The 17,192-nt window shown below is 40.6% G+C and overlaps 1 protein-coding gene across 1 annotated transcript in view; it reads right to left on the bottom strand.

Moving 5' to 3' along the window:
• Positions 1-2,125: 2,125 nt before the first annotated feature.
• IQGAP1 (IQ motif containing GTPase activating protein 1) overlaps positions 2,126-17,192 on the bottom strand; it is a 76,551-nt gene continuing 61,484 nt past the window's right edge. Inside the window, exons 27-38 of the mRNA XM_059824185.1 lie at positions 16,374-16,514; positions 16,196-16,280; positions 13,701-13,933; positions 12,775-12,907; positions 12,320-12,422; positions 10,697-10,832; positions 8,822-8,909; positions 8,180-8,392; positions 7,120-7,286; positions 6,090-6,212; positions 5,073-5,181; positions 2,126-3,308 (exon numbers count right to left, since the gene is read on the bottom strand). Of these exons, the coding sequence (XP_059680168.1) occupies positions 3,195-3,308; positions 5,073-5,181; positions 6,090-6,212; positions 7,120-7,286; positions 8,180-8,392; positions 8,822-8,909; positions 10,697-10,832; positions 12,320-12,422; positions 12,775-12,907; positions 13,701-13,933; positions 16,196-16,280; positions 16,374-16,514 (1,645 nt within the window). The 3' untranslated portion in view covers positions 2,126-3,194. The remainder of the gene's footprint in view (positions 3,309-5,072; positions 5,182-6,089; positions 6,213-7,119; positions 7,287-8,179; positions 8,393-8,821; positions 8,910-10,696; positions 10,833-12,319; positions 12,423-12,774; positions 12,908-13,700; positions 13,934-16,195; positions 16,281-16,373; positions 16,515-17,192) is intronic.

Here is a 17,192-nt window from a genome sequence, read left to right as displayed (position 1 = left end):
AAATCCTGTAGTACTCTGACCATAAAGTTTGATGCTATGCTAATCACAAAATTCTGTTAAAAAAAAACCCTAAAAACTTTGATGGCAACTACAACTTGGTGCCGTCATCATTCTTCAAGGTCCCCGAAAGAACCTGGCTGGCCCTGTGGTAGCAGGTGATAAAAGTTGTCAACTAAAATTTCCATCCAGTTATAAGAGGAATCCTTAGGGGCAACAGTTCCTTATTACAGTATCCGTCCCCTTTCTCAAGGCACTCTGAACCAGAGTTATGTTTCTTCCCATATGGAAGAGAGAATCCCTATTGTTGTAGAAGAGCTTTACTCCTAGTGTGCACCAGCGTTGGTCTCATTCTAGAAATTACTAGTCCTACAATTTATACACAAGAACTACTGATGGTTCCCGGGAGCAGAAAATGCTTTCCTGTATCAGCACAATCCCTGGCAGAGCCATGAGAGATCACTGTACAAGTCATGACAAACAACTCGGCTTTTGTGGCTCGTATGTCATACACAAACACTCAGAAAGAAACGCTCCATGACACAGTTTTGCTGGAAAGACACATTTTAATCTCGTCCATGGAGGCTGGCGTGTTACACGACACGTTGGGGACAACCGCCTCTGCTGGTGAAGCAGAGGTCCACCCCAGATCCTGAAAGCAGCTTGCTGAAAGCTCTTACAGATGCCAGGGGTGGTTTGGGTGTTGGTGTCAGTTATGGGGAAGGATCCCGGGATGTTTGGGGCCCTGGGGTAGGATTTGAGGATGTTTGGAAGTGGGCACTGGAGCCCCTGAGGCAGGGTTTGGGGGGGTTTCAGGGCCCTGGAGGCAGGCTTAGAGGTCTTTGTGGGCACTCAGGCAGGGTCTGGTGGCTGGTCAGAGTTTTAGGGCGGTTTTTGCTGGCTCTGGGGCAGGGTTTGGGGTAGCTGCGGGCCACGTGGACAGCGTAGAGCAAATGGCAAGGAGAACCCCAGTGCAGTGCAAGGCTTGTGGGAGGCCAAGCAGGTTGCAAGAGCATCAACGAGGGCCTTGCCATTTACCCGAGCTGAATCAAAAGAGATTTCTGTTAATTGAAAATAAGACGCTGTCAAGGGCTGACTTGTGCTTGTCCTACTAGGATGGGGCTAGAGCAGTCACATCAGGAGGTCCACACCTCTACCTTAGCTGTGTCATGTCATCTGTCATGTTTCCTCACACCACGGCCATCCCCACAGGCACAAGAAAGGCCAGGACTGACTCACAGAGGAGGCGGGAGACCTCAGGCATCCCGCTGGTTTCCCTGGTGCTGCTGCAGCCTAACCCTGCTCACGGATGGTGGCACTGCTGCCGCAACTCTGTGCCCAGGGCCCAGATGCACGTTCATGGCTGTTGCCAGCAGTCAAGAGTTCACACAACACCCATGGGGACTATGACTTTTAACTTAGATGTGAGTTACAAAGGCAAATTTTACCAGGAAAGAAAACACACGTCGTAGGTGTAGCTCCTCCCATGGTCAATACAGTGATGTAATGGAGTAAGCAAAGCTAAACCACCAGTAAATTGTAAAATACATATAATTAAGTGCTGAGATTGGATCTTTTAATAGAGCTTTTCCTTTAAAAAAACCCATACTTTTGCTCAGCTGAAGAGACTCTTTCCCATTTTTAAGATTATTGGCAAGACCCATTTCAGCTCTCTGCCAGATTTCAGTGGAAATCCAGTTCTGAGGTATCTCTGTTTCAGATGATGTGGATCATAAAGATCTTTCTTGGGTACGGTAAGTAATTATTCGGTTGGACCATGCATGCACCAACATTAAAATACATTTAAATACAGTCTAGACACCAGCAGGTTGAAATAAATATTTGCTTCCAAGTGGACTGCAGAATAGTTATCCTCAGGGATGTAGCCATTTCAAATACTATGAGTATCTTTCATGAGGAAAAAAGATCTAAGCTGAAATAACTAGCTCAGTGTAGATCAGAGATAAAGCAGTTCAATTAAATTCAGTAATCTGGATGAACAACACAAGTGACCTATGAATAACTTGAAATTTGCAATTAAGAGATATGCCCCTTTTTAAAAAAAAAAGTTAAGAAAAATTTGGGGGCAGAGCTGGACCAACTGATGAATTTAAAGGTCAGATTTTTTTTTTTTTTAAGAGTCACTGCATTTTTATTGGATACAGCAGAACAGCCAGCACCACCACCATGGTGAAAAAAAAAAAGTAGTAAAAGAAACGGGAACTCAAGTTCAAGTATAGCTAGAAAAATTTAACTTTTTAAAAGCTAACCTATTTAAGATAATCTTCTTCCTTTGACAAGTCTGCAGGTAGAGCCTAACATTTATTGCATCAGATACAGATACATAGAACATTGCTCTAAACTGGAAAAAAGTTATTTTTACATTTCAGATGCTTTGCAAGCAACATCAAAAGTTAACATGTCTCAAGAATTTTTTTAAGTTTCCCTCCCCTTCCCCAAAGGGCTTCTTTTCATCTGTAAGCACTAGTAAATATATTCCATGGTCCCTCTATTTAAGGGGCCATCTGTAAATTATTACAGTACGATAAACAAATCAAGAAAAATGAGACACTAAAGCTGTTCTATGTGCCTATAGTACATAATCAGCAATAGTTCCATTTATTACGCTTACTGATCCCCCAGACCATAGTAGTTTCATCTTAGGAATTGGCCGCCACCACCGCAAGCTCACAAACAAATGGGTAACCTGGGCCTTGACCATTTTTTATTTTTGTCATTGCTGAGAATAATTGGAGTCCGAATACAATCTGCAACGCTTTTTTGCTTTCAGGAAGAGGCAAACCAACCGCTGTACAGTGCCGGCTTTCTCTTCACACAGGCAACAAGAATTCAAGCCTCACAAAGCACACAATTAGGCAAATAAAGCATCCAGATGCCCTAAGTATACTCTAATATTAGTTTAATCCCCAGCGCCATGTAAAAATACATTCTAAATTAGCTGCTTTTCAGGGGACCTTCAAAGTTGAAGATAAAGATCATAAATAAACAAGAAACCAACTCTCTGCAGACTCAATCTGGGTTGTCAACTCACAAGAGGTTCTTAGTCCTCCTTCATGATACATTTGATATATTTTAGCACAGCATGGGCATATACTGATACATAGCTACGTCATTAGAAGTTCTATGTGCAGGTTTCTATTCATCTCCCCTTTCACAGACTTGCTGGCAGAGGTTGCTTACTTCCCATAAAATTTCTTATTCAGAAGGAAGATCAGAAGGTTGACATTCACTTTTGCTCTGTCGAACAACTTCATGACCGCAACACCTTCATACTGCAGCTGCAAAAGATCCTGCCAAAGAGAATACCTTTATGAGCAAGGAATCCTCAAGAGCTTATACAGAATATAAATGACCCTGTGGTACAGTAGGTTTTTGAGGAATAGCTATCGTAAACTACATCGCATAAGATAGAAAAATTATAAACTCGTTAAAGATCCGCTCATACTGCATGAAAAATAAAGTTGCTCTATGGCATTTAAGATCTTAATTTTTTTAATATTTGTGTTTGTTAAAAAAAATTATGAAAGAGGGCAGAAATAGAAGACTATTCTAAGAAAGCTGAATTTCAGATCTAGCCATCTCCAGGCTTTTCATTTGCACAGTAGCCATAAAGTTGTTGTAACATTTAGAAAGGGTCTCCTATGTGCCTAATTATATTATGTACCCATGAAACATTACAACATTCCACAGCATCACTTTCTAAAAATCTTAGTTGCCACGGGTTACAGTGAGGTGGTTTAGAGCACTGCAATCTAGGGCAGAGAAAGAAATGGCATCTCTGTTAGGACTATGTACACGATGCCGATTCAGTCTCTCAGGCGTTTATGTAGGCAGTGTTTCTAGCTACACTTTGCTCTCGTCAGCGATGCACCTGACAGAGGAATAGGACTCCCTGCGCTGATTTATCTCAGCAATGAATTTCTTTCAGCAAGCCCGCTCTTAAACAATACATATTGGAGAAGGCGTTCAGGTAGTGCTACTGCAGGGAAACCTTGTGTGCGTTCCAAAATCCGAACCTGGCTCCTGCAGCTGTCCAGTCTGGGTGATTCTGTAGTAAACAATCATAAAGCTATTTCTGCTGCTTTCTGTAAAAATTTTGGCAATGGCAATACAAATCTTTTTAACTGATGCCACTGTTAATGCTATATTTGGATGACCAACAGCAGTTCCCTCGTTGCTGTCCTCTCAGGACATCTGCCTTTTCTGCAAAGCAGCGCTACAAAGGCATAGCGGTATAGCAACACATGTGCCTGAGTGACCTTGGGTAGCCCCATGAACCAAGAAGTTCGTGGCCAGCTCCAATGGATTAGGACCGGAATGAACTAGGGGAGTCCTCAGAGCACAGGAACACGAACGGCACGCACAAGGCAGCTGTCCCTCCCAGCAGCCAGTTAGGTGGTGTGGACTTAACGCAATGCAAGGAGCTCCCACACACAATCACACATTCGTTTCAAGACCCCTGAGGCATCCATGATTAACAAACCCAACAAAGCCCAAGGAGAGTGAGGGGTGGGCAGGGACATAAGTGGAGGAAGAGGACAGAGACAGCAGGCATAACAGTTCTGGCATGGGAGGAAGAATGGGGAACCGCTTGGGAAAAGGTCAGTCAGTATGCTTGTTCTGGTAGCCTGACCTAAGTAAAGGTTGAAGACTCCTAAGAACTGTATAGCTAAAGAAACCGGTACGTGTAGGGTGGCAGAAGGAATACCAACATGTGACAACTGGCTGAAGCTACCACACCCAAGCCCAGCTGACTGCTGCCACAGACTCCCAATCTCTCTGCTGTAGCAGGAAGTTGTTGAAAATACATGTACACACACAAAACGAACACATGCAAGCATAACTAAGAATACAGACTGGCGTCAGACTTCCATTAGTAAAGAAACAAAAGTAGTCTGAATCCCATTTGCATTGCACCTTTTTCACCTGCAACGAATAGGTTGGTTTTGAGAGTATTTTTGAGACTGTTGAGGCAGAAAACACATCATTATTGTTTTGATGAAGAGTGTGGTAAGCGGAACTTATATGCCACTATTAAATAGGACAGTTCTTACCTGATAATGTAACATAAAGGTTTCCATCTGTACCCCCATGAATTTTGCTTTTACCTCAAAATCTCCTACTTCTTCTGTTGGATTGATTTCAAAGATCACATTTTTAAACCTATGAAATTTGAGAAATGAAAAACCACAGTCCATTACTGAACATGTAATTCCTACTGAAACAGGGAGAGAATATATGAGATGAAATCTGAAGATAAATTTCTAAGTATTCCATTCTTAACTCTTTATTCTATACCCCCATTTGGAATGAGACCGACCAGACTCAATAAAACAATGAATGGAAGCCTAACAGATTCTAAGTCCGGTAGATCACACCTTCACACAAGCGTAGTATGAAATACGGTAATTCAGCCTGTGCAGTCTAAACAGTCTACTTTAGTGCTGCACGTCCACGCCTCATTTAGTGTACAAAGTACAAAATATGATTCAGGGTTCAAAAAAAATTCTAGTAACAGGCAGCTTCTCCATATTCCACAGAAGATATACCAAGTTTAAGGCTAGCAAACTGCAACTGGACAAACTCCAGCTAGCATTAAGTTGATTTTTCAATAGTGAAAGCTATTAACCATAGTAGCAATTCACCCGAGGAGGTATCCTTCCATGACTGAGGGGGTGACAGGGAAGGGGCAGGTGGGAAAAGGATGTCATGTTTAAATCCCGTTACATTTCTCAAAGACCTGCTTCACTTCAACCAGAAACAAAACAAAAAAAAAAAAGAGAGAACTGAAAACTGATCACTGTGCAAGGTTTCTTAGCCCTAGGGATGCCAGCCTAGATCACCTAAACAATTTCTTCAGCTTTAATAGCTAAGCCTACCAACAATGCTAAATTCCAAGAACAAAACCACAAGACAATCTGTCACAATCTCAAACAAATCTCAGAGCTTTTGTTCCTCAATTGCCAGCACCTAGACTAATTTGAAGAAAAAGACAAGAATTCAACATACCCGTTTTTCCGCTTCCTCCAGGAAGGTTATTTAGCTCTAAAGAGTTTTAAAAAGATACTCACTGGTTAGCTTGCAGGTCCTCAATCTCTAAAAGCACTCCCTTCTCATGAAGTCGAGCTGCTGTGTATTTTAGAGAAATCTTTTTACTATTTTTGCCTTTCATCTCCCGAGGTTTCTTAGAGACTCTGGGGGGGTGAAAAAAAACAAAAAAACACAAAACCACCAAACCAAACAATATGATCAAACAAGTAAAGAGATTTCAAACAGCAAACATTTAATCCTATTTGGATGAGGGGATAGAACCAGTATAGCTAATCAACTGTGACTAACGCAACTGATAGATCATGTATTTCTACTAGTGAGTTTATCTATAAAGCACTTGTAGCTCATATCAAATATTTGATTTTCTACTATTTACGAATAACTCTTATGCTACAGGAGAAGAAAAAAACACAACAAAAAACCCTGCAAAACATAACCACATGGTACTTCATAGAACACAGTACCACCTATCATTAGGCAAAAGGGGATCTGGTGACAACTGACATGGAGAAAGCTGAGATTACTCAACAACTCTCTTCCCTCAGTTTTCACTGGCAGTTGCTCTTCCCGCATCTCACTGGGGAGGATGATACTTTCCCCCCCCGCCCCAGGAAAATCTGAATTGTCTTGCACTACAATAACTGACTCCATTCGGGATAAAAGGAGGACAATTCGTGATCAATGCTTTCCTTGTAGGTAACTATGTTATTTTCATTCTCTGCTCCTAGAAAGGATGACAGGACAGACTGACTGAGCAGCACATGCATTACCTGGGCAACCTGCTTCATTCCCACTGGACTCTCTATGCTCCCCTCTCCCAGAGGGACCAAAATTCCTTTAAGTATGTCTTTCTGACCCCATTCGGGGTACTGCCCTCTCCCCGTATTTTCCCACCACTGCTGAGACTCTTTCCCTAGAACTACCGCTACGGTAAAGAGCTTGGCCGAGGAGCTTTGAGCAGACGGCATTATGATTCTTCTTAGCAACAACCTACACATGCTTGCTGTAAGAAGCACTTCTAGGGCCACGGCATGATTCCAAGATACTTACTTGCCCTTGCTGGCCAGGTTATCCAAGCAGGTTTTGATGTAGCTTTTGTAATAATCCACTTGTTCCCCATAAAAAGTAGCTTTGGAGTTCAAGGCACTGTACGTCTGCTGCAGCTTCACCAGCTCCGCCTTTCTCCTCTGACGGTATCTACGCTGATTTCGGATATCCTACGCCGCAGAGAAAGACAGACAGAGACTTAACAGTCATTCAAGCTCTCCAGTTGCTCAAGCCCAGAGCACAGAGTATTTGAAACGCACCGTTTGATTTTGCTTAGTCTTGCTTCATGCTACAAGCTGGAGCCCTCAGTTGCACTTGCTCCAGTTTAAGCATCACCACTTCTGTGTTGACTATTTTTGGAACTAACCAACTCTACACAGCAGTTCATTTGAACCTTCTGTTGCTTTCTCAAACTTCAATGCTGTCCTAGTTACAATGACTAGAGCGGGCACTGACAGTACGTCATCTAAAGGAAGGCAGCAATTTTTGCCAGCGCTGGGTAGGAAAGGTAGCTTACAAATCAAGCACTATAACCACAGCAGTGCAGATTTCCTTATCCTTCTTTGTTAGTCGGCCATCTTTAAGCATACGTTACGTTAACACCTGAACAAAAAATGTCACGTGTTCAAGTCGACTTCTATTTTCATTTTTGATACATATTAATGACAGTACGATTAATTCTAATCGGATCCCTAAAGGAGACTATTCATTCACTTTATATACATAACATTTCGCAAATAGTTCTTTGGTAAATGTGATATAAAATACATTGTTGTACAATGCTACAGTGCCAATATTAGATCACTTCTGCAAGTTTTTCTCAGCTTCCCCCATTATCATTTAGGTATTCTTCAATGGGTACATGATCCTGGCAAATGTCCTATAAAAATAAAGGACTTCCCAAACACAAAGATGTGGAAACGCTGTGGCAAAAGGTAGGCTTCGTGTCCGTAAATTAGCTACTACAAAACTTATTCCTCCTGAAAACTCATGCCAGTTTCACAATGCTGCGAACTGTGGAAAAACTCCACTATGATTACTAGGAAACCACCAATTGGCATACCTTCGCAATGTCATTGATGAGTTCCTGGTATTTATTTTTTGCATTCACCGTCCCCAGTTCTGTCAACTTCTTCAGGCCTGTCTTGATTTTATCTTTTTTTTCTTGAAGATTTAAGCTGCCATCTTCCTTTACAGACACAGATTTTTTCATCTTATCAGGAGTTTTAGCATCACGAATGGCCCGTTTCTGCATAGCTCTTTGATGCTCCGCTTCCTAGAAAAAGAAAACAAAAAATTACAAATTCATAAGCAGATCAATTTTAAGGCGACAAAGAACCAGAAACAGGTTGTCTGACCTCTGGCATAACATAGGATAAAGAGTTTTGCTTGGTCATTCCCATACTGACTCCAATGAATCCACATTTGATGAACACATTCCACGTATGGGAACCAGCAGAAGCCAACCTGCCATTTAAAATGGTCTTCTAGATAAATTATATGTGTAAATCTTACTCCTCTGGTAGTTGCTAGAAACTCTTTATTTCCACTATATTCCCTCCTTATTATTGTTACACATTGCTCCAACATCAGTGGAGACAGCTTCACTGCACTACATAAATGCAGATTCCCAAGTATACCCACATATCTCTAGATAGATGACAACTTCCTAGTCTAAAAAGAATGCAGGTAAACAACTTCGTACTTGCTCTGAGGTAGCTGGCGTTTCCAAGATTTCAGTCAGCGTCTCCCCTGGTTGGAAGCGGATTACATCAACAATTAAACGTTTCGTGCTGCAAAGAAATCAAGGAGAATAGGAGAAAAAACTTTCAGTTTAAAGACCTTCAATACTGTTCTATTCTGCAATAATACCAATGTTACCGATTCACTTAAAGTCAGATTATCACTGTATGTGCGCTTAGGTAGTCATAGGCTAGACCAGACCAGAACCCTGAGCAGCATTTTACTTTTTTGATGGTCTGTTATCAGAAACTGGTTCCCCGAAAGGTTCATCTACATAGTAGATTTGCTTCCCCAGTACCCCCTCAAACAGGAAGGATATTACCCCATATATTCCAAGGCAGCCCCAGTACTGCCATGTGGACCACAGAAGCTGCAATTCCAAGGTGAAAGGTAAAGCAGGTAGCAGCAACAGTGAATTTGTGCAGCCAGAAAGAGTCTGTAATATTATCCATCCCTAAGTGCACTTCAGTGCTTTGTAACAGGTTATCAAAAAACTCCACAGGACTATTTTCTTATGTGTACAGTAATTGAGCCAAAGCAGATCCCTGCCTCCAATCTGGTGATAGACAGCGTCGTTCCCTGATTTCGAAATCACACAAAGCACATCACCCACGCCTTCCTCATCACCCACAACTTAGATGACTAACAGCACAGCTAGTAAATCTTTACTTTTGAAATCAATGTCACATTCTTCTGGCAGGTAAGGAAATACTGATGAATCTTTTGAGAAGCCCAGTTAATTTAAAGTTATTTTTGGAGACAAGATTTTCTTCTGGGAGATCACTGGTTCGTCTAGACCAAATGTAAGCTGACCCAAAGAATTCTCAGTTAAACTATCTAGTGCCTCAGCAGGAATGCATCAGAGCAAGTAAATATGCAGCTGAATGCCAGGTAGCTGCTCTATACATCTTAGCAACAGGGATTTGCTTAAAACTGGTGAAGGGTCAGTATTAGTACTAAGTCCTCCGGAATAAAGAGCCTGGCAATAATGAAATCCCCGACAGTCCATTGTTCTCTTTCCGTTAGGCTAACAACACCTCTATTTTCCAAAAAGGCTATTAGCCTTCATCTATTAAGAGTCAGGTTTGGGGGATAGTGAGTGCAGAGAGAATGGGACCGCATCATAAACCAAAAGAGGAGAGCAGCAACAGCAAAAATATCCTACGGAGGTATTTCCCACAGACAGGGGAAAGCTACAGGGAGAGTATTGTAAGGTACCAACATCTCCAGCTTCGCTAACAGGATACAGACATAATCTGCTCAAAGGCTGTGTAAAGAAGCTAATTCTGCAGGAACTAGCAAACTTAGCAACAGAGTGTTATTCAGTATACAAGACATTTAGTTACCCTTAAAATTTCCGTACGTCACATCTATTCCATTGAAAACATTGGCACAGGACATCATATAGGCAACACAAATATTGATTCATCTAAATTTTACATTAATAGACTTCAGAGTTAAAACTCAATTGTGATAAACACTATGGATTATTTAAGATGATCTTTACAAACTATTCAGATGCAGGCAAATACAACTGCTGCTGTCACGCACGCTCACATCTAGAAAGTCGTCTTCTCTGGTAGTTTTCCCCTCCAGAACCATCCAAGATAGATTTTTAAAGAACGACAAATTCAACAGTGACAAAGAACTAACAGGAACAAATTTAACAGCTGCAGCATTGAAAGGCCATGGCTACAAGCGCAGTGTATTTGGAGTAACAGTCTCACATTTGTTTAAATTACATTTTGATTCTCCTATTTTCACTTGCAGATTAACTGTGAAAATTCAGGTTCCTTGTTCTCTTGAGAAACATACCACGTAGATACCCCTCACTTACTTCAACAAAATCGTCCTCGCATCCATCTCTGCATTCTCATCACCAGGAACATCAAATTTATTAGTGAGTGTGAGAGAAACCTCAGTCTTTGCTAGCATTTCCCTGTTGGGGTCATTAACATTGCCAGACCCTTCCCCTGCCAAGCAGAAAAAGTTTACAGATTAAATCGTATTCTTTGCATTCTTGACTGCTACAGTTTTGTAATTTTTCCTTAAGTAACAGACCACAGAAAAATTACACTATTTCCTATACTGTCAAAAGGACACTTCAAAAGCCAAAACCAGCTTTTAAACCCATCATCTTGAATATGTTACAGACTTTTTCTTCACAAAACTGAGAGAATGCACTGGCCAGAAAAGCACCACAAAATTACTAGTTCATATGCCTTGAAGATGTATGTGTATTCCACACTGTATCTCAGCATCTCACTCTCTGCTGAGAGGAGTAGCTGACCTGCCAAAAATACTTTATAAATAAAAATATGACAATGCCTCTACGTCTGTGTCCTTCTTAGAATGAATTTTCCAAGCTAAGAGCAAAGCCCTCGTTGGCAACTGACCTTGTAATCTTCTATTAAACAAAGTAAGCTATCCCGTCAAAAGGAAATTTTCTTGCTCTAACTGCGTCTGAACTTTCATCAGAACAGTTGTTAGGATGCTTCCTCTCCCACCCCCCTTCTTTAAAGGGCTGCAGAAAGATTAAACTGACATATTAACCACATCGATACAATGCACAAAGGAGAAATGAAATGGGGAAGGAGGGCAAGTTCTAGTTCAAGTTAAGATCTAGGTTCGCTCAGATAACACTTCTTATGTTCTGTTCTTTGCCAGTGCTTGGAAGAAAACGTGCTAGCAATCATTCCTTTAAAAGGTTCCAACCTTTCTCATCAAATGACTTCAAGATAAGCATTTTGCTGTCAAAGCAGCCTCTCCAAAAGCTGTGTCTGTTTGCCCTCCCTGCCCCCCTGCACACTAGATTTCAAGCTTCAAATAGGTGCAACATAGAAACCAAGGAAGGAGAGAGGCTTGTGCAACTTTCCAGTGTTATATCCCAAAGCAGTGAACTGTGGCTCAGGTTTTTATAAAACTTTCACAAATTAGTAAGTCAGTTCCTTCCTCCCCCAGCCAGAAGAAAGAGGATAAAATTCTTAACATATAGAAAAAAATTCTGAAGGAGGGAAAGAAGTTATTTGTGCATATGCCAAAGATCCCTATAGGGACACACTTCATATAATACACTTATTACCGTACTCTGAAAGGAACGCATACAGATCTCCAAAATGGAGACAGATCTTTGCAAACAAGCTGAGATGGACACACACAAAGAAAAATGGCTCCAGTGTAACGGAGCAAAGAAAACATGTCAAAATATCCATCTGTCTTCTAGAAACTTCTGGAGTGGGGTGAGGTGAGGGGGGTGTGGAGGAGAAGGGAAAGAATCCCTGGTTTTTTCAGAGTAACAAATTCTGCAGTCAGAGAGAATACACCGGAACAAATCTGCTGCTGCATTTTAAAGCGCGTCCTCCCAAATGATCTGTGATGATTCCTTACATAGTTTCTTTATTGCATGTCAAATCATTTAAGGTAATATCACATATTTCTTAAGTACAATAAACTAGACCACCTATTAAGGACTCAATTGTAGGAACCTCTCCAAGATCATCCAGCAGCTCGTGAATTGGATCATTGTGCTCAGGAGCAATTGCATCTTGATGGTCTAAGAGCAACTACATGAACAGAAAGAACATTCATGTTGTTAATCATACATGCTTTTCTAGACAGTAAAATTACATTACTTTGAGATGGTATCTTTTAGAAAAAGATCTTACTTCACCGAACTCCAAAGCAACAATATCAACATTCAAAGCTGTGCCATTATCACATACTCAAATACTTTCAAAAGAAACTTAGAGAAGCCACAAGCGAATTACTTAATTCTATAAACCGACAAGCTCTTGCAAACTACAATCAAAAGACAACATTCAGCCTTGTATTTGGTAACTTTGCGTTTCAGCCAGAAGCAGCATTTTTGTTGTAAGCACTGCTTATAAGGATCAAGTGTGACTGACGTATACTTACAGTGTGTGTATTGATGATTTCACCAATAGAAATATAAATAACTGGTTTAGTGAGAGTCACCAGGTCAGAATATTCATCAATATTAAATTTATCCTGCAATTCAGGAACCTCACAGGCAGCCTGAAAAAAACGTCTTCAGAAAAAAGGAGGAGAAAAGAAGAATCAGTATGACTCTGAGAGTCACATGGTGAATGAAGAGCATTAACTCCCCAAGACAATCTCAAGCATAGTCTCTCTTCTTTAAACTACGGTACATTATGGCATACTACAGTTTGTCAGCTTTAGTTTAACACATCAGAAGTAACCTAGTGAATTCAGTTATTGATATTGGCCATGCTGACACTGGCTCACCTTCAGAATTCACAGGACTGGTCTACGGCTCCAATGACCTTGTTCGTACATCTTCCTGCCTCCACTACAGTAACACCCCTAGCTCCCAGCAATCTCTGGCTTTCTTTCTTCCAAAACAGGAGAGGTAGAAGATGACTATTCCTGAACAAATGCTTACTTCAACTATATGAGCAGCTAAATGCCAACCTGCTTTATTCCTGAGCATCACTGGGTTTTCATGTGGAGCCAGGGTTCATATGGGACAGAAGAATGTACGTCCACCCTAGTTGTCCACATCCAAAGTATCACAAAAAACACGTGCAAAAGCAACCTTTATTCTGGAAACTCCTAAGTCAAAATACTTGACTTCGCAATCTCATTAACATACAATGTACCATTCATAAATTCCAGGTACACATTTTATCTGCCATTGTCACTGATGCTTATGGCAGTCTGGAGTGCAATCTCTTATTTTCAACAGACAGCATATTTGACGGAGATAGAATTTATTATATTTTAAATTTATTATTATTCCTTTTTACTTGCAGTGTTACCCTCTGCCAAACTTCCTAACTTAATTAGCTAAGGTCTTCTACCTGAATTTCTGGTATGACTGCGACAGGTATTCATTAATGATGCTTAGATGTGCGTTGTCTCCCATGAACATCTTATTGGATGCAGCATGCTGCAACATCTTTGCAATGGAACCAAGGTTTCTGCGTTGATCCGTGGTCAGCTGACCTCCAGCTGAAAGATCAATGATGTCAAACGCATCTGGTGCAACAATGGCTGGATTCATGTAGCGATAATAGAGTAGGTTGCCAACAATCTGGGAAAAGTCGAGTAGAGAAGAAATGCATCAAGAAACAATAGTATAGGACCCAACTGAATTTTATTGAAACTACTCTGACTGCGCTTTGATAAATTATTTTCTTGTAAGCCCGAGGCCCCTTCCAAGATAAAGGTTCTGCTGTGCTGCTGTATACAAGCACATACCATCCCAAAGAATCTACAGTGTAAAAAAAAAAAAAGAAAATAATTAAGATGCAATAGGATGGTCATCACAAAGAGGGAAAACTGAGCACTACTAGTCACAGAACAATACAGCAGCAGATATTCCTATGCATAAAGATTTAAAACCTTAACTTATAAAAAAAAATGTATGGACAGGAGATATTACAAGTTACCAATGGACTACCCATATGATCATGAGACAATCTATCAGGAGGATTAAACATAATTGAGTGAGTCTAACAGAGGGCAGAATGATCATGGTATAGAGGAACCCAGTAACGCAGTTTCAATATGGAACAAGAGCTAATTTTTAGAGAAGCATGCAGAATCGGCCACCATCTCTGACAAAGCAAAATTGGTGAGGAAGCATGGCACACCAAGGAGCTAAACTGTGGAAACTAATTCCCATTCCTTCTCCAAAGCCCTTTTCTCTTTCAGAATAATTCTTTGATAAGCAAGCAACATTTTCAGGCACAGACCCCCAGTTAAAAGCTAGCGAGAGTAACTGAGAAACCATTTAATCCAGAGGTAAGAAAATCAGAAGTACAGAAGATGAATGGCATTTGACACTTCAAAATCCAATTTACCTAGACAAATGTGAGCAGCAATAAACTTCAAGGAACCAAAAATAAAGATGTCACATTATCCATATGCTCACAAATATACTTCTAACCTGTATTTGATATTTTGCCACAAGTAATTCCAGCAATGAAAAGGAATTAACCCAACACGCTGATGTAAGGTGATAGTTCTCACACCGCATGCTCTAGTATTTTCTGGTGGTTCACAGAAATTTGCAGACGGCCAGGTCACTGAATCTTGGCTTCGCCTGTTTGCCACGTGACTTAAATGCATGGAAGAGACTGGGGTCTGAACAAACAGCGGAAAACAGAGAAAAAAATCTAGCCATCGCTGAGCAGCCCCAAAAATTATTAACAGCTTTCAGTGAGGTCATGTTTTTGACAACTGTTTCATGCAAGCCCCTGCTGTACTGGCACAGATTGTTGTGGGATGACAAGAGTCAAAGCTGTTTATTACCAGTAGTAAGAAAACACATCTGTGAAAAAAACTGTATTAATAATTTTCAAACTTGCAGGGGGAGAAAAACAGTATATTATATGGGTAGCTTTAGTTGCTAAAACAAAACAAAAATATCTATGAGTAGTCATTGCACACAACTGCAGTTTGACTTTCAAGTGGTCAGTTACATTGTTTCCATGAGGATTAACAAAAACCGCAGTTTTCCACCTAAATTTACAGATGGAAGAAATTAATTCACCTGCACAGAAAGAATCGATGTCTCAGAATGGGAAAGCACAGAACTAGAAGAAAGAAGAAAACAGCATTCAGATTGGTAATTATTTTGTAATGAAGCAGAGGCAGAGAAGTTTAAAGAGACGTTGTCAAGTATTCTAAGATCCAAACTCTGTTTTATTAACAAGCAAAACATTCATGGACATAAAGGCCTTCACAATTACCAACAGCCATAAAACCAAAGAAATTTCAATGAAAACCCCAAAGCTATACTCATCTGAGAGTGCCTACTATTAGGATCCTTTTAGTTCTCCAAATCTACTGAAATATAAAACACAAAACTGACTAGACATCATGGAAAGTGACTCTCTACATGTTGCTGTCAAAATATCCTAGAATGTTACAGATAGGGGAATTAGGAGTATCAGAATTTTGCATTCAGACTTTTTAACTTGACATTGTCTCTTTAAGAAAGGAGCAGCTGGCTGTGATTATACCAGCAAACCCAAGGTTTACTTTCTAGGAGCAAGAGTACCCCAAGTCAAGAAACCTAAAGGACCAAATGCCCAAGATATTAAAGCAAAGCAGAAGCAACAGGATACTTCCTTCTGAACAATGTATTACATCTCAGATGACATATATGAAGCTAACAATCAAAAGCCCAATGTGAAACATTTCCTATCTGTAGAAGTAAATAAATAAGCTTTATATAGGTTTACACGCACTCCTCTTCACACATACACCTAACAAAGGAGAAGAATGGGATGTGCTTGCCACAGCCAATTTGGCTGACAATTATTCACAAAGGTGTTCAGAGCCTCACCTTCAGAAGCTCATCCTCGCCAGCATCAGGAAACTTCTCATGCAGGGAGTCTTTTAGTACCTTGGCAATGAAACGCATTCCATAACTTTGAAAGAAAGAAAAGGGCAAGTAAGACTGCTGCAAGCAGGAACCCACCAAACAACTTCACAGGGATAATAGTGCAGTACACCAGACTCACGGGATTTTGTCCACTGAACTAATAATGGCAGACAGGAACTTGTCTGTCACTGTCCTCATGTTTCTGATTGAGGCATCCAGGCGTGTCCTCACCTCTTCATGATTTAGAGCTTGTTCAGGTGTAACATCGTACGGCAGTTTGCTGTTCGAAAAAGTCAAACATGAAGGTGAGTATTCCTGCGGCTAGCATATTTCAAGAATTTCTAGCTCAACACAGAAACAAGCTTATATTCACTTGGTTGCCAAAAGCTGTGCATTGCCTTCAATTAACCTTTTAGGCACTGGAAGAGCTGAAGACTTCTTGCTTTTACTTCCTCCACTCTCCCTTGCAACGGCCACTGTGAGGAAAGGCCCAGCTAACTCAAAACTGTGTCTTTTTTTACAGCATGCACACTAGGTAAAAAAGGGCTATCTGTGACATATCGTGGTACTTCAGGCTGCAAATAAATTGGTGAAAAAGCAAGCTACATATTTGAACATTAAGATGATAAAAGCTTGGACACAAGCCAGAAGCTAGAACAGTATCCATAAAATCAACGTAACATGCTATTGGCAGGAAGCAGAATCAAATAAGTAGTTACGTTTTATCCTGCATAGCATTCCAGCGAAGACAGAGAGATGAAGCGGATAATTTGTAAAAGTGTCTCCTAAATCTCATGTAAAGAGAAGGACCTGAACACACATCTTCACCTGCATTTTTAACACGTCCAGAATTTTGAACCAGGTGTACGGCAAGATATATGACTGCAGATTGCTTTGAATGGGGAAACTCACTCATCTGTATGGCATTTTTTTTTTTTTTAAGTATGTTAAAAAAACC

The sequence above is a fragment of the Gavia stellata genome, chromosome 13, assembly GCF_030936135.1.
Source record: "Gavia stellata isolate bGavSte3 chromosome 13, bGavSte3.hap2, whole genome shotgun sequence".
In the NCBI taxonomy this organism is placed as follows: Eukaryota; Metazoa; Chordata; class Aves; order Gaviiformes; family Gaviidae; genus Gavia; species Gavia stellata.
The sequence above is the reverse complement of the archived record's forward strand: the minus strand, read 5'-3'. Positions and strand labels throughout refer to the sequence as shown.